Source organism: Microcaecilia unicolor, chromosome 2, assembly GCF_901765095.1.
Source record: "Microcaecilia unicolor chromosome 2, aMicUni1.1, whole genome shotgun sequence".
NCBI classification, from domain to species: Eukaryota; Metazoa; Chordata; class Amphibia; order Gymnophiona; family Siphonopidae; genus Microcaecilia; species Microcaecilia unicolor.
Window position 1 is genome coordinate 190540517 of NC_044032.1, and position 18445 is coordinate 190558961.

At 45.8% G+C, this 18445-nt stretch overlaps 1 protein-coding gene across 1 annotated transcript in view; it reads right to left on the reverse strand.

The window, feature by feature from the left end:
• Positions 1-18445, reverse strand: part of FBN2 (fibrillin 2) — a 526098-nt gene that overhangs the window by 202603 nt on the left and 305050 nt on the right. Inside the window, 3 exon segments of the mRNA XM_030191959.1 lie at positions 7435-7503; positions 9975-10136; positions 13471-13593. Of these exon segments, the coding sequence (XP_030047819.1) occupies positions 7435-7503; positions 9975-10136; positions 13471-13593 (354 nt within the window).

Below are 18445 nucleotides of genomic sequence, written 5' to 3' on the forward strand. Positions count from 1 at the left end.
GCAAGACAATTGACTGGTTCAGATGGAACTCCGACACAACCTTCGGCAAGAACTTAGGGTGAGTGCGGAGGACTACTCTGTTATGATGAAATTTGGTGTAAGGGGCCTGGGCTACCAGGGCCTGAAGCTCACTGACTCTACGAGCTGAAGTAACTGCCACCAAGAAAATGACCTTCCAGGTCAAGTACTTCAGATGGCAGGAATTCAGTGGCTCAAAAGGAGGTTTCATCAGCTGGGTGAGAATGACATTGAGATCCCATGACACTTTAGGAGGCTTGACAGGGGGCTTTGACAAAAGCAAACCTCTCATGAAGCGAACAACTAAAGGCTGTCCTGAGATCGGCTTAACTTCCACACGGTAATGGTATGCACTGATTGCACTAAGGTGAACCCTTACAGAGTTGGTCTTGAGACCAGACTCAGACAAGTGCAGAAGGTATTCAAGCAGGGTCTGTGTAGGACAAGAGCGAGGATCTAGGGCCTTGCTGTCACACCAGACGGCAAACCTCCTCCATAGAAAGAAGTAACTCCTCTTAGTGGAATCTTTCCTGGAAGCAAGCAAGATACGGGAGACACCCTCTGACAGACCCAAAGAGGCAAAGTCTACGCTCTCAACATCCAGGCCGTGAGAGCCAGGGACCGGAGGTTGGGATGCAGAAGAGCCCCTTCGTCCTGCGTGATGAGAGTCGGAAAACACTCCAATCTCCACGGTTCTTCGGAGGACAACTCCAGAAGAAGAGGGAACCAGATCTGACGCGGCCAAAAAGGAGCAATCAGAATCATGGTGCCTCGGTCTTGCTTGAGTTTCAACAAAGTCTTCCCCACCAGAGGTATGGGAGGATAAGCATACAGCAGACCCTCCCCCCAGTCCAGGAGGAAGGCATCCGATGCCAGTCTGCCGTGGGCCTGAAGCCTGGAACAGAACTGAGGGACTTTGTGGTTGGCTCGAGATGCGAAGAGGTCTACCAAGGGGGTGCCCCACACCTGGAAGATCTGTCGCACTACACGGGAATTGAGCGACCACTCGTGAGGTTGCATAATCCTGCTCAACCTGTCGGCCAGACTGTTGTTTACGCCTGCCAGATATGTGGCTTGGAGCACCATGCTGTGACGGCGAGCCCAGAGCCACATGCTGACGGCTTCCTGACACAGGGGGCGAGATCCGGTGCCCCCCTGCTTGTTGACGTAGTACATGGCAACCTGGTTGTCTGTCTGAATTTGGATAATTTGGTGGGACAGCCGATCTCTGAAAGCCTTCAGAGGGTTCCAGATCGCTCGTAACTCCAGAAGATTGATCTGTAGATCGCGTTCCTGGAGGGACCAGCTTCCTTGGGTGTGAAGCCCATCGACATGAGCTCCCCATCCCAGGAGAGACGCATCCGTGGTCAGCACTTTTTGTGGCTGAGGAATTTGGAAAGGACGTCCCAGAGTCAGATTGGACCAAATCGTCCACCAATACAGGGATTCGAGAAAACTCGTGGACAGGTGGATCACGTCTTCTAGATCCCCCGCAGCCTGAAACCACTGGGAAGCTAGGGTCCATTGAGCAGATCTCATGTGAAGGCGGGCCATGGGAGTCACATGAACTGTGGAGGCCATGTGGCCCAGCAATCTCAACATCTGCCGAGCTGTGATCTGCTGGGACGCTCGCACCCGCGAGACGAGGGACAACAAGTTGTTGGCTCTCGCCTCTGGGAGATAGGCGCGAGCCGTCCGAGAATCCAGCAGAGCTCCTATGAATTCGAGTCTCTGCGCCGGGAGAAGATGGGACTTTGAGTAATTTATCACAAACCCCAGTAGCTCCAGGAGGCGAATAGTCATCTGCATGGACTGCAGGGCTCCTGCCTCGGATGTGTTCTTCACCAGCCAATCGTCGAGATATGGGAACACGTGCACCCCCAGCCTGCGAAGTGCTGCTGCTACTACAGCCAAGCACTTTGTGAACACCCTGGGCGCAGAGGCGAGCCCAAAGGGTAGCACACAGTACTGGAAGTGACGTGTGCCCAGCTGAAATCGCAGATACTGTCTGTGAGCTGGCAGTATCGGGATGTGTGTGTAGGCATCCTTCAAGTCCAGAGAGCATAGCCAATCGTTTTGCTGAATCATGGGAAGTAGGGTGCCCAGGGAAAGCATCCTGAACTTTTCTTTGACCAGATATTTGTTCAGGGCCCTTAGGTCTAGGATGGGACGCACCCCCCTGTTTTCTTTTCCACAAGGAAGTACCTGGAATAGAATCCCAGCCCTTCTTGCCCGGATGGCACGGGCTCGACCGCATTGGCGCTGAGAAGGGCGGAGAGTTCCTCTGCAAGTACCTGCTTGTGCTGGAAGCTGTAAGACTGAGCTCCCGGTGGACAATTTGGAGGTTTCGAGGTCAAATTGAGGGTGTATCCTTGCCAGACTATTTGGAGAACCCACTGATCGGAGGTTATGAGAGGCCACCTTTGGTGAAAAGCTTTCAACCTCCCTCCGACTGGCAGGTCGCCCGGCACTGACACTTGGATGTCGGCTATGCTCTGCTGGAGCCAGTCAAAAGCTCGTCCCTTGCTTTTGCTGGGGAGCCGAGGGGCCTTACTGAGTCGCACGCTGCTGACGAGAGCGAGCGCGCTGGGGCTTAGCCTGGGCCGCAGGCTGTCGAGAAGGAGGATTGTACCTATGCTTGCCAGAAGAGTAGGGAACAGTCTTCCTTCCCCCAAAAAATCTTCTACCTGTAGAGGTAGAGGCTGAAGGCTGCCGGTGGGAGAACTTGTCGAATGCGGTGTCCCGCTGGTGGAGCTGCTCTACCACCTGTTCGACTTTCTCTCCAAAAATGTTATCCGCACGGCAAGGCGAGTCCGCAATCCGCTGCTGGATTCTATTCTCCAGGTCGGAGGCACGCAGCCATGAGAGCCTGCGCATCACCACACCTTGAGCAGCGGCCCTGGACGCAACATCAAAGGTGTCATACACCCCTCTGGCCAGGAATTTTCTGCACGCCTTCAGCTGCCTGACCACCTCCTGAAATGGCTTGGCTTGCTCAGGGGGGAGCGCATCAACCAAGCCCGCCAACTGCCGCACATTGTTCCGCATGTGTATGCTCGTGTAGAGCTGGTAAGACTGAATTTTGGCCACGAGCATAGAAGAATGGTAGGCCTTCCTCCCAAAGGAGTCTAAGGTTCTAGAGTCCTTGCCCGGGGGCGCCGAAGCATGCTCCCTAGAACTCTTAGCCTTCTTTAGGGCCAGATCCACAACTCCAGAATCATGAGGCAACTGAGTGCGCATCAGATCTGGGTCCCCATGGATCCGGTACTGGGACTCGATCTTCTTGGGGATGTGGGGATTAGTTAAAGGTTTGGTCCAGTTCGCAAGCAATGTCTTTTTTAGGACATGGTGCAAGGGAACAGTGGACGCTTCCTTAGGTGGAGAAGGATAGTCCAGGAGCTCAAACATTTCAGCCCTGGGCTCGTCCTCCACAACCACCGGGAAGGGGATGGCCGTAGACATCTCCCGGACAAAGGAAGCAAAAGACAGACTCTAGGAGGAGAAAGCTGTCTTTCAGGAGAGGGAGTGGGATCGGAAGGAAGACCCTCAGACTCCTCGTCAGAGAAATATCTGGGGTCCTCTTCCTCTTCCCACGAGGCCTCACCCTCGGTGTCAGACACAAGTTCACGGACCTGTGTCTGCAACCGTGCCCGACTCGACTCCGTGGAGCCACGTCCACGATGGGGGCGTCGAGAGATAGACTCCCTCGCCCGCATCGGCGAAGCTCCCTCCGCTGACGTAGTCGGGGAGCCTTCCTGGGAGGCGACGGCAGCCGGCACCGCACGCGGCACCGACGCCGGAGACCTCACCTCGGGCGATGGGCCAGCCGGCGCCATGCTCGACGGTACCGGTGGCGCAAGCACCGCCGGTACCGGAGGGGTAGGGCGCAACAGCTCTCCCAGAATCTCTGGGAGAACGGCCCGGAGGCTCTCGTTCAGAGCGGCTGCAGAGAAAGGCATGGAGGTCGATGCAGGCGTCGACGTCAGAACCTGTTCCGGGCGTGGAGGCTGTTCCGGGCTGTCCAGAGTGGAGCGCATTGACACCTCCTGAACAGAGGGTGAGCGGTCCTCTCGGCGCCGATGCCTGCTGTGTGCCGACTCCTTCGGCGACCCAGAGCTCTCGGTACCGACATGGGAAAGGGACCGGTGACGATGCTTCTTCGACTTCTTGGGACGAAGCATGTCACCGGAGCTTCCCGGTACCGACGAGGAGGACGTAGAATCCAGCCGTCGCTTCCTCGGGGCCGAGACCGAAGAAGGTCGGTCTCGGGGGGGGGGGGGGGGGCTGTACCGCAGGAGCCCTCAGGGTAGGGGGAGACCCACCCGAAGGCTCACCGCCACCAGCAGGGGAATGGACAGCCCTCACCTGCACTCCAGACGAAGCACCACCGTCCGATGACATCAGCAGACGAGGTCCCGGTACCACCGACGTCGATGCAGCTGTCCGATGTCTCGGCGCCGATGCAAAGGGCCGATGCCTCGATGCACTGGCCGCCGAGGTTGAAGGTCTGGACGCTGAAGACGTCGATGCACTCGATACCCCCGGTGCCGATGCCGACGAAGAGCCCGAGAACAAAATGTTCCACTGGGCTAACCTCGCTACCTGAGTCCGCCTTTGCAAAAGGGAACACAGACTACAGGCCTGAGGGCGGTGCCCAGCCCACAGACACTGAAGACACGACGCGTGCCTGTCAGTGAGCGAGATTACCCGGGCGCACTGGGTGTACTTCTTGAAGCCGCTGGAAGGCTTCGATGTCATGGGCGGAAAAATCACGCCGGCGAAATCGAAAGACGAAATGGCGAAATTTGGCACAGAAAAAAGGGAAATTTCGACCGGGGCCTAAGTAAGGCCTACCCCGACGACGAAAGAAAACTTAACGGGGCGAAAAAACTCGAAGTAGAGGAAGGAAAAACCAAAAGTGGTTAATCCAAATAATTTCTGGAATTTCTCACAGAAAATAGTCGAAAACGACGCGCGAGGTCGACTTTTCGGGGCACGAACGGTAAAACACAACCGTACCGAGCGCGGAGAAAAGAAGACTGGCCAGCACAAGCCGGTTTCGGGCGGGAAGACGGCCGCGCATGCGCGGTGCGCATCGGCGCGCGAGGGCTAGCAAAGGCCTTTGCTAGTGAAGATTCCGATTGGAGGGGCTACCGTGGACGTCACCCATCAGTGAGAACAAGCAGCCTGCTTGTCCTCGGAGAAATATAAGTTATGCACATCTCTGCTGCATTTACACAACCAGGTCTATGGCTGGACTAACTGCAGGCACATAAATATACAGCTCGTCAATACTGTATTAGGCTATCTGAGCATCTGGATGATGTTATAGAATATGCTCCCACTGTCATTCACTTTGAATGGGCTATGTCGGCATTACTGCACCAGAAACCACCAGCGTGGCTTTGTAAACAGGGGGGAGGGGGGGTAATATTGTTAATCATAGATTGAAAAAAATGAGCAAGTTGATTTGTAGAAGGCTGAGATATTTCAGAAAAATTCCTGGTTCTATCAGTACTAGTTAATTCAATATAAATTTTGAACAGTGTTTTGGAAGTATTTTCAGAATTAGGTATCTTTATATCATAGAATTGAATTTTTGCTTCCTTTATTGTCTTTTTATAATCCCAAATACTATTCTCCTCCAAGTCTGATGCAAGCTATGGGGCCCTTTTATAACAGCACATCCAGTGTGTGCCAAATCGGCATTACCGCCCAGCCAATGCGTGCCCCAGGAAGTAATTCTGAATTGGGTGCGTACCAAAAACACACGGTAGAAAATATTTTCTATTTTCTACCATGGGGCACCTACCAGTGTAAACAGAAGTTGGCGTGCTACATGCTTACCACCCGGGTAGTGCATGAGACCTTACCGCTAAGTCAATGGGTGACAGTAAGGTCTCAGGCCAAAAATGAATGCCTGCTGCATTTTCATTTTGCTGCACGTCCATTTTCCGTCCCATTAAATAAAATCCCCTTTTTTCCAGATGCAGTAGAATAAGGGTCCAGTGTGCGCCAAAAACACACACCCACACTGCTGCAGGCCAGTTTTGGCATGCCATTGTAAAAGGGCCCCTATACTCTCTAGTTAGTCTCCGCTGTTGTACTATCACTCTGCATTTCCTTTTCAAATCCTGCAAACTTTCAGTGTACCAGGGATTATCAGATTTTTTTTATTCTTTACTTTTCTATGTAAAGGAGCTACCCTATCTAGTACTCCAGAAATGGCAGTATTCCATCCATGAATCATCCCTTGAGCATTTGCAAGAGTAGATTCTGTGCTAAGACCCCATTCCAAAAAATATGTTTATCTGGAAACCTATGAGACATCATTTCCGTTTTATTCTTCCAGCCATTAAACATCTGAACAAAGAACCACATTATCGATACTTTTCTGAAATCTTTATGAGACGTCTGTCACCGTACTTCTAAGAGTAGAGCATTCCAGGTAACTGGGCCCTCCCCCATAATGGTCTTTTTCCTTGTACCACATAAGGAAAAATTAAGTGAAAGCAGTAATTGGAAATAATCATCATGTTGTGAACGCAGGTGTCTTTGAGGGGCATAAGAAGCCACAAAGTGATTCAATATTTGAAAAACCAACAGCATTAATTTAAATCAAACTTGTTCCTATACTGGAAGAATGGAGTGTCCAATTTTGATTCCCCAAGCGTCATTTTAGCTGCTACATTTTGCAGGACCTGAAGTCTATGGAGATGTTTAACCAGCGGACCCAAAAGTACTATTTTACAGTAATCAAGATGGGAAAACACTGTAGCTTGTACAATCAATCACAGATTGTTAGTCTCCAAAAACAATTTTATATACTTGTGTACTTACTGGAAGAAAGAATGAATAATGGGGACCCTTCCTAGGGACTCTGCTTAGAGTTGTTAGTGCTAGCTACCAATGGCTCTAGGCGTCCCTGCTATTTCTCGCATGCCCCCCAGTGTACCTCTCTTTATGCCTGGCTCTCCTATGGCTATGGCACCACTGGTTGCAAGAAACAGTTGCATGGTTCACAGGTTTTCTGTTTCATTTCATTTCTATTCCAATCATCTTACATTGTGGATGGATGAAACCCACGGAGCTTTGGATCTACAGAACCCAGAATGAATCAAACTGCGGTTGAGTACACAACAAGTCAGGTGCCCTGCGCTTCAAAGGTGAATCCTTTCTCCCATTTGGAGAACCCCACTGAAGCAGAGACTGGTGAGTTAAGAGTCAACTTGGTATCAAGTGGCACCTCCTGTCTAAAGTCTTGCTTGTCACCATTAGTGAAGTACAAATTTTGATCTGCAGTAAACATTGTAAATGTTAATAATTGCAATACCATTCCACTGTTGAAATATCAGAGGTCAGCATCTTAGTTCTTTATTGTTTGTTTTACATTTTAGAATCCTAAAAATAACTCACCCTCCAGGATAATGGTGATAGGGTTGGGTCTGAATCCTTCACCTCCAGGACACAGGGTATTATATTCAGCTGGAAGAGAATGCATCATAAATCAGATATAGTACAAAACAGTGATATCTTTGACACTTCAACAACAATTCTAAATACAAAGATACCATTATTAATCTAATAGATAAATGACCAAATACATCTGTTTTCAATCACTGCACCTCTTCACTAAACAAATAATGGGAATCACACTCAAATTTTCACTATGAAAATCCAGAGGGAAAAATTCTCAGTGCAGTAATCACGGCAGATGTGTGTTCAGATTGCAGAAGTTTATTGCAATGGGCAGGATATCAAATGTTTTATAAACCTAGAAAGCATATTTTTAAAAAATCTCACAGATGAAAGTCAAAAGCAACTTACTTTAGCTGGCTAACTAGTCACCCACATACCTCCGGATTCTATAAAGGTTGCCCAAATTTGGGCGTGGATCTCAGAACTGAATGCAAATTAATTAGCTAATGAGCTGTTAATAAATTATTGATTTTAATTGGCACTAATTATGATTAGCTTGTGGATCTGCCTATAACATTGTGGGGTCCTTTTACTAAGCTGCGATAAAAGGTGGACTGCGTTAGTGTGGGCGCGTGAAATTTGCGCAAACTGGGCCATTTTTTACCGAGACTGGGGGAAAGGCCCTTTTTTAAATGGGGCAGCAAATGGTTGTGTGCAAAAATGAAAAGTAGCGTGCGAGTATTTCCTGCCTGAGCCCTTAACACCACCTACTTACTTGGCGGTAAAGGCTCACGCGCTACTCCTGCAGTAATCAGACAGCACGCGGTAATCTGGCCGTGCTGCTGATTACCACCGGGAACGCCCCCCCCAGTAGAAATTAGAAAATTATTTTATTTATTGCATTTGTATAACATATTTTCCCACCATTGTACCATGAGAAACTACGCGCACAATCTTCGGAACTACCGCAGGGCGCCTGTGCTACCCCGGCGCTAGGGTTGATTTGGTGCACATTACCCATGCATTAGCTCTACCACAGCTTAGTAAAAGGACCCCTAATTGCCTAAACTATCTCAAGCACAACTTAAAAGGGGCCATGGGAGGGGCCATAGGCGGATCAGAGGTGATCCTACAATTTAGACACCCACAATTTAGGTGATCGCAAAATTTAGGCCGGAGCTTTGCGCCCAACTTGCGCACCAGGATTTTCAGTAGGTTTCAGCAGACGTAAGTCTTTGCACCCAAAGTTGGGTGTGGGAATCCATGCTAAGCGCTATTCTATAAAGGGCGTTCAACTCGGAGCAAATTGCACTTAGTGTGGATTCTTCCTGACGCCTAACTTTGGGCTCTATTTACTGAATCTGGTCCATTTGACCTTCATTTTAAAATTTTATCACTGCTAAGTGGAGAAGTTTTAGTTGGACATGTTGATGTTGGGACAAAAATTCTCTCTATATGAAGTGAGGAGGAACCTCCGATGGTCAGAGGAAGGGGTTTACAATCATATTCTGCTGATATCCAGCTAACTATATCCAGATATCCTGGCCTAAAGATATCTGTATAACTCTTGAAAAATCCCCATAAAGACATTCATAATAATATAGCAGATAATGATTTATAAATACCTGCATGGTTCATCCAGTCTGCCCAACAAGATAAACTCATAGCATATGGTATGATGTAATGTTACTCATGCATACATGATCTTGATTTGTCCTTGCATGAACTACGTCACCAGTTCTCCAGAGTGTTTTTCTTTTGCATTGCAGAGTTTCTTATTTGGGCATGGTAATTTGCACAGCTAAGGACTTTAACACCTTTTGGATTCAAGTTTCCTTTTTACCAACATCAGCCCAACAGGCTTGTTGACCCCTGAGGCAGGCCCATGTGCTGAAACACAGCCATGTCAGGTCCCTTTATACGACTGCTGCAATAAAGGCCCTTGCATATTTGATATCCTCCTGGTATTTGCATCACTTTTTTTGTTGGATGCTTGATTTGTCCTTGCCATTTTTGGGGCACAGACCGTAAAAGTCTGCCCAACACTGGCTTAATTTCCCAATTACTGGAATTGTCATCTGAGCACTGTTAAGTTTGTTTGGTTCCATTCTCTTTCCATACAGGATTCATTTGTGTTTATGCCATGCATTTTTAATCCAGTTACTGTTTTCATCTCTACCACCTCCTGTGGGAGGGCATTCCAGGTATCTACCACCTTCTCTGTGAAAAAGTACTTCCTGACGTTATTCCTAAGTTGACCCTCCCTGCAACCTCAATTCATTTCCTCTTGTTCTACTGCTTACCCCTTCTCTGGAAAAGGTTTGTTTGTATATTAATACCTTTCTAATATTTAAATATCTTTATCATATCTCCCCTATTCCTCCTTTCCTCCAACTTATCAGATATCTTTATATGGATTTGTCCCCTTGGTTTTCAGTGGATTCCAGGGGTAGCAGCGATTAATATGGGATTCAGTAAATGAGTTTCTTGCTTTCCATTTAAGCATAATGAAAAGAAAAATGGAGGGGGGTCCTTACAGCTGTTCACAGGTGGACAGATCTCACAGGGGACTCCCCAGGCCCTTCCCAAAGAGCAGCAGCATGAAGAACGACTGACACCAACTCCAATCTCGGTATTGCAGGAGAGACTTCCATCCCCGCGGAGGTCATGGTTCAGGTAGCAGTTTCCTACTCGAGTATCTGCAGAAACATACAATTACAGCCTATGAAGTGTTTACCTGTCATGCACAGCTTTTCATCTGAACTAGGCCTGCAGTTAGTGAACACAACAGACTGTTAGGGCCAAGAGCTTAAAGAAAGTGAAAAATGAATGGCTTGAAAAATATATACATCTATCTATCTATCTATCTATCTATCTATCTATCTATCTATCTATCTATCTATCTATCTATCTATCTATCTATCTATCTATCTATAATTTCCTATTATATTGAGGATTACTAAAGTGTTCGTGGAGCTCTCCAGAGGTACCGTGGAAGGATTTGTGTTATGAAACGTATGAGGATCCTGCCCACAGGGGGTGGGTTTGTGGAATAAAGTGTGAGTGTGTGTGTGACAGAAAAGGGGAGGAGTAAGATAATAAATGCTAGAGTTGGGGGAGACATGGGGTCTTTGGTTGCCTGTAGTTTGGATGGAGTTCAGATGTACACATATATTTTGTAAAACAGAGTATGAGCCCAAATTTACACCTTCTTCAGAGCAGGTGTAACTGTGTGGGAGAGGACTGTGTATTATAACAGCTGGCTCTGGATTCCTATTTCAGAAAAGTACACATGTGCCTATAAAACAGGCAACTTTTTCCAGCTTTGACACAGGTGCCGTTATAAAATTATTCCCATGAGGTTATTTTTGAAATGCTATGGGGTTTTTTGTACCTGCCAGCCTGCAAGCTGATTTCCAAAGGGAAACTCCCCATGGAACTTCCTTCTGAAAAGAAAAAAAAAAGAAATAAAGAAAATCCACACAATGTCTTTATTAAAATAAACCTGATGTGGTCCAAGTTTCACCCACACAGAGTGTGAGGGATCCAAATAATAAAGCTGTATCCCTCACACTCTGCATGTTTTATGATTTATAGACTTCAAATGGTGTATATGTTTATATAATTTTATGATTATTTGTATCCTTGAACCCCCGAAGCAGCCCCTGTGTGGGCGAAACGTGGACCATGTTGGGTTTCTTTTAATAGACATTGTGTGGATTTTATTTCCGGATCTGCTGTTTTGCTTGTTGGAAGTGCTGCAGACCTGACGTGTCGCTGTGGTATTTTGTAGCCATGATGAATATACATGTTTCTTTTCAAATGTTACAGCTGGTATTTTAAAAAAACCGCCTGCTGCACCGCTGAATATTGTCTGAACTGATTTTCATACACAGGGTGTGAGAACTGGTTAGCAAATATGTTCATTTAGTTGATATAAAATGGGGTTGCAAAGGCAAGCCTGGTAGTACCATACCAAGCTGTGTACCCAGTGGCATAAATATTGTCCACACTGCCCCTGCAGTGCAGGAGGCCCCTGAGGCAGTAAATAAATCCTAATAACTAACTAAATAAATTTCCAATACAATTAAACAAAGAAACACTTTGTAAAGAATAAATACAGAATATCGCATCCTTACTACAAAAAACTTCTAACATATTTATTAAGTATTCTATAAATAAAGCCTAAATATAAGGGAAACCAAGAAAGGAATATCTAGGAGAAGATAAATAGCTAATACAAACATAAAATAAAAGATGTGACCCAAGCACTATAATTAATAGACTCGTTGTAAAGATGTAACTCACTCATGGGGTTAAAAGGTCACTGCCCCTTTTCTCTCAAGAAAAAGCTGTAATTGGGATGGTTCAAAAAATACATATTTCACATGTTTTTTTTGTTACATTTGTACCCTGTGCTTTCCCACTCATGGCAGGCTCAATGTGGCTTACATGGGATAATGGAGGGTTAAGTGACTTGCCCAGAGTCACAAGGAGCTACCTGTGCTAGGAATCGAACTCAGTTCTTCAGGACCAAAGTCCACCACCCTAACCACTAGGCCACTCCTGTGTGGATTTTATTTCTGGATCTGTTGTTTTCCTTGGTTTCATCACTGCTATTCATATAATTAGCAATGTAGAACATACATAGAGACTGACGGCTGGCACTGGCCATATAGACAGCAGTATTCAGCTGCTATTCATACACCTATGTGGTTTAAATGAGAACATACTGTTCTAACCTAAACTACATTGCTATATGGAGCACAGCTGAATCACACTGGCTCTCCATAGACTTAAGCTGAACCCCCTGCTCCATCCTCGCTTTGTCCCAGTACTATCCAGATAGTGCCAGAATGGTCATTATGAAGTTTCAGTGGCACTTTCAGGACAGCTGTATAATGGAGTGCCCACATTTATACGCCAAGAGTATATGTGTACAGAATATTGTCACTTTCGTGGATAAGTGCATACTCTTACACACACAAATGGCAGAAAAGCATCTAAGAGCATCTAACTTTAGGCATGGTTTATAGAATAACACTTAAGCAGGTTTTTTCGGCGCCAATTTTATATGTACATTTTATAGAATTCATCCCTATGTGGATAGCGGCACTGAAAATCCCCAGATGGGGAACTTAAGTCATATAGCAGCTACTGCTGTACAGTTAAGCAGTTTTGAATTTCAGGCCCAATTTATTTTTGAGGGTACAAAGGCATGCATGCAGCTTTGCGGTTAGCTACCTTATTGAAAACTGAGCTATAAAAATGTGAATTTAAAGGATGTCTGCTGTGAATGTTTTACCTTCAGACTTAGCAGTAATTTGCAAAGTAAAACGACATGCACACTTTTATTTTGAAATTGCTGAAGATAAAGGACCCTCGCATGCTCAGACCTGCTCTTTCAAGCAAAGAGGATGCAATTCCTACTACCAAGAATGGCTCCCTGAGATGTAGGGAGGTGGAACTGGTGTAAGTTTCAGACAGCTTATTTAAGCAGGCAAACACTTTCTACCCGTATAAATTGCTGTTATCATTGCTTTGTAAAGGTGGGAGCAAGTGTGTTTGCCGGAATAATAGTTCTAAAGTGCATCTTGTTTGGCTGAAATGGGAAATAAAAATTCATTATCATTCCAGCACGTGTGTGTTGAGGGGAACAGAGGCAGAACTAGCAGTTATTTTGAATTGGAAAGCCTGTATCCTGAGCTGCAGAAAAGTCTGATTTATTTCCAGACCTCTAATTCAGATTTAGGTTGTGGTTTAACCTGAGGGGCCAGCCAAGTCTGAAGCTTTTGAACAGAATCACAAGACAGTGAGCTGAAGGGACCATTCAGGAACATCTCTAAATCAGCAGCAAAACCAGGAAGAAAACAACATTTGTCTACAATGTGAAGCCAATAATTACATATATACAAAATGCTTCCAAGAAAACATCATCATGCAGTTCTGCACTGAAATATGGTGCCGGTATGTGTATGAAATATCTGCGGTCATTCTCTGAAGTTAGGTCTGCCCTAGCAATCCACAACTTACCCACACAACCCACTCCCGTTGGGTTCAGCTGGAAGTCAGGAGGGCAGTTACACTCATATCCACCAGGAGTATTGACACACAGCCCATTAACACAATTAACGGGGTCTGCACACTCATCAATATCTAGAAAGGAAAATACATAAACAAAAATGTTTATCCCTGCTCTGTGTTAGGGAAGGACATATGGCGATATATCCCAAATTTTTCTCTGATACGACCTAATTTTACCAACTGAAAATTCATGTGAGCTCAAGGTGATGACCAGAGCAAATCTCTGCCCTGTGTTTGGGTGGAGGGTGAGATGCAAGTGAGGTGTTAAAAATGGAAGGTATGTGCATGTGGGTGTGTGAATAGTGACTGTGCAGGTGTGGGCTAAGGGGGGAGGGGCTGGAGGTGTTCAGTGAAAATGGAGGGTACAGGTGGTGGAGGGTAGACGGTGACATCTGTCTGCCCTCGCAGCCTTGTCCCCCGTGTTCTCCCAGTCTTCGATCCCATCTGTACTGATCTCTCCCTTCCCTTCCTTCTCTTTTTCCCTCCTTAGCCACTACCTCACTTTTGCCATCAGCCCCACTCTCCTGGCTTGTAGGAACAGCATGGATCTCTATGTAATGATGTGTCTTATTTATGGATATACTACTACTACTAATCATTTCTATAGCACTACTAGACATATGCAGTGCTGTACACATATGCAGATACCTTGTCTGTCCCTAGAGGGCTCACAATCTAAGAGGCTCTTTTACTAAGGCGCACTCACGTTTTTGGCGCATGCTAAAATTGTGGGTGCGCTAAACGTTAGAGACGCCCATGCATTGCCTTTTTCTACCTACTCATCTCGTCTATTATTCTGGTATAATTAACTTTTACCCTCTCTAACAATATTCTGTATTCCTTTTACTTTGTAAGCCGCGTTGAACCTGCTTTGAGTGGGAAAGCGCGGGATACAAATGTAATAATAAATAAATAAAAGACGCCCTACGTTTTCATACCTGGGCCAATGGAGGATTAAGTGACTTACCCAGGGTCAGAAGGAGCTGCAGTGAGAATTATTGAACCCAGGTTGCCAGGATAAAAGTCCACTGCACTAACCATTAGGCTACTCCTCCACTACGAATAGCTCTATGGCTGTGAGGTGTAACACTTAACAGAGCAACCAAGAACTGTGAGCATAATAAACACCTTGAATTGAATTATCACAATAGTCTCAAATATGTTTCTGTTTGCAAATTTGTTTTATACATGTGCTTGGTGTAAATGCTCGTGCCTAGATTGCCACAAAAGGTATGAAATTATAGCATTCTATATTTTATATGTGTAACTGTGCAACCGAACCCACTGTCTGCCCAGAATCCACTCATGTGTATGATCACCTTCAAAATATGCATCATTGCATTTAGTTGCCATCTTATAGACAAAGTGTGTATCAAGATAATTAGCATTTATATGCTATGTGCACATATGCATGCATTTATGACGATATTCTGTTCATTTACATAGGTGAACTGTTATACAATTACCCTCAAAGGGCAATTCTCTAAGGGCCCCTTTTACAAAGTGGCGGTAAGCCCAATGCGGGCGTACTGCTCGCTAAACAGGAAGTTTCGCTGGACTACCGAAGTACCGGCGGTACTTCCAACCCCAAGTGCACCGTTATATCTGGTGCTACAAAAATATATATTTTTGTAGCGCCAGTGTTTACCCGGCGGTAATCAGGCAGTGCCACACGCTGCCCGGTTACTGCCAGGTTAGCATGGGATCCCTTACTGCCACCTCAATGGGTGGTGGTAAGGGCACCCCCTGAAATGGCTTTGCGGCAAGTGCTTCACTTGCCACATGGTCATTTCCTGATGAAAGAAAGACCTACCCTTTTACCTGCTGCAGTAAAAGGGGGCCTTGGCATAAGTCAGAAACATGTGCAGACACCAATGCAGGCCCACGTTTGCTGCAGTTTGGCAAAGGGAGCCCTAAAACAGGCTCTAACATTTATGTATCCGTTTCCCCCCTAATTCTGTAAAAATCACTCAAAACATGGCTCACGTACAATTTAATTGAACAACAAGTACATTAGCACCAATAATTGGCTTTTTAACAAGGAATTATTGGCACTAATTAAATTTAATTGAACTTTACGTGCACAGATTTAGGTGCAAGATCTGCGCCTATATTTTACGTGCAATTTTAAAAAGGGGGCATGGAAATGGGAGGGACATAGGTGGAACCCGGGTGTTCCTAAAATTAACAAGTGTTGTTATAGAATAACGAGGATACGCACCTAATGTAGGCGCGTACATTTGAGGTACCACGTTTCAGTTGGTGCAAACGGCTGCTTCTAATGTTAGGTGTGATTCCCAACAGTTAACCAAGCCAGTCCACAATATATATATTCTATTTCTTCACCACATATATACTTAAATATTGTTCAAAGAAATCTTCAGCAGTCAATATTCTCTTATAGCGTTTATATACTTTTATAGATTGCCTCAGTGATGTGTGTCGTCCACCACCCTTACAGGCTTTATGTGGCGACCGATATTAACATCAACCTCTTCATTGGCCCAGTTTATTCTTTTTCAGGCTACTTAAACTATAGTTTATATCAGGGGCGTATCTGGAATCCGGCGGTAGGGGGGGCCAGAGCCAGAGAGGGGGGGCACATTTTTGCCTCCCTCCCCCCCCCCCCCCCCGCCGCCGCCGCCGCCTCTCTCCACCCCCTCCCCGCCGTCAACCCTCCCCCGCTGCTTACTTTTGCTGGCGCTGAGGTCCCGACCCGCAGTCTCCGTTTTTCGTCTTCCTCCGTGGCCATGCTTCCAGGAAGTAACGCTGCAGTGCTGATTCGTTGACCCCAGTTCGACGTCTGACGTCAGACGCCGAACTGGATTCAACGAATCAGCACTGCAGCGTTACTTCCTGGAAGCATGGCCACGGAGGAAGACGAAAAACGGAGATTGCGGGTCGGACCTCGGCGCCAGCAAAAGTAAGCAGCGGGGGAGGGTTGACGGAGGGGAGGGGGGCCAGGGCGAAATCTGCGGGGGCCCAGGCCCCTGTGGCCCCACGCAGATACGCCCCTGGTTTATATAGAAAATGTATGAACTTTTACATTTATCTTATCTGTTGGACTCGGGGGTATCACTGTCCGACATGCATGTTTCGCTTGCAACGGCAAGCTGTCTCAAGGACCTACCCCCGTAGTCTTCCTAGCGCCAGCTCCACCATAATATTTCTTAGTAAATTTACTAAGAAATATTATGGTGGAGCTGGTGCTAGGAAGACTACGGGGGGTAGGTCCTTGAGACAGCTTGCCGTTGCAAGCGAAACATGCATGTCGGACAGTGATACCCCAGAGTCCGACAGATAAGATAAGTGTAAAAGTTGATACATTTTCTATATAAACTATAGTTTAAGTAGCCTGAAAAAGAATAAACTGGGCCAATGAAGAGGTTGATGTTAATATCGGTCGCCACATAAAGCCTGTAAGGGTGGTGGATGACACACATCACTGAGGCAATCTATAAAAGTATATAAACGCTATAAGAGAATATTGACTGCTGAAGATTTCTTTGAACAATATTTAAGTATATATGTGGTGAAGAAATAGAATATATATATTGTGGACTGGCTTGGTTAACTGTTGAGATATATTTTGACCAGTCTAATCATTAATTGAATCGGCCAATTACGAGGTGTGATTCCCAGGGATAAATGCTAAACTGTACCTAACTTTAAGTGCAGCTTAAAGAATGGCACTTTTTTCGGCACTGATTTTTTTGGCATCATATATAGCCTCTAGCCCTATGGGGGAAATTCTATACAAGGCGCCTAAATAAATCGGTGCTGAAATCAGTGCTGACTAAGGGGTCCTTTTACAAAGGCACTGAAAAGTGGCTTGCAGTAGTGTAGGCGTGGGTAGAATCATTTTCAGTGCGCTTGTAAAAAAGGCCTCTTTTTTTCCCCCCAAAAATGGACATGCGGCAAAATCAAAATTGCTACACGTTCATTTTGGGTCTCTGATCTTACCACCAACCATAGACCTAGCAGTAAAGAATTTGGGCAGTCAGGACCTACACGTGTCAGATGCCACTTGGCAAGCGTCCGTAAAGAAACTAAACCAGCATACAGAATAGCTATAAACAACCTTACAGTTTTCAGTCTACTTCAGAAAAGGAAGCCCAGTAATTTTATAACAGATCACCTAGGTCAGGAAGACAAGTAGGTGTGTATAGTGGGCATACTTGATATAGAAACACGTGTCTTTATAAAATTGCTGCACAAAAGTTACAGAAATTGTAGCTAAAATAAAGCCACAGAAATTTACACCTACTCAGTAGCAGATGTAAATGTTTGCACGTAAAGTATGCGTGATCATACACATTTTTAAAGTGTACCTGTGAATCGTAGCTCCACCTATGCTGTTTCCAAAATCTGCTCCAAACACGCTCATACCCAAGTCGTATAAAAGTATCCATGTTCATGTCATGTATACTTTTACTTGGGGGAGGGTGGGGGGGACACATTTTATAAGCAGCATTTAACATGTGCATACTTGCATATACACGTGAAAATTACCTCCTAAACCACCACCTACCCACATACAAGAAAAGTTTACAAAAGTACATCAACTATCCACAAAAAGCAGATTTTCAAAGGACAAGAGTAGCCCCATTGTGGACTGACAGGGAGAGGCCATGATTAGAGTTTTGTATTGCTGTTTGAATATTTTTACTGGTGTAATTGTTTATTGCTTATGTTTGACTTATTCTTGCTGAACACTGCCTTGAGTGAATGCCTTCAAAAAGGCGATAAATAAATCCTAATAAATGAATAAATACATATTCTACACATTTAAGCACACAGTGGGTGCATAACTGTTAACAAGCATTTTACAGAATTGCTCTTTATGTGCATACTTTTACTTGCATGATAGGAGGACAATTTTGTTAAAGCCCATTTTAGCACTGTTTTACCTATGCATAGAAAA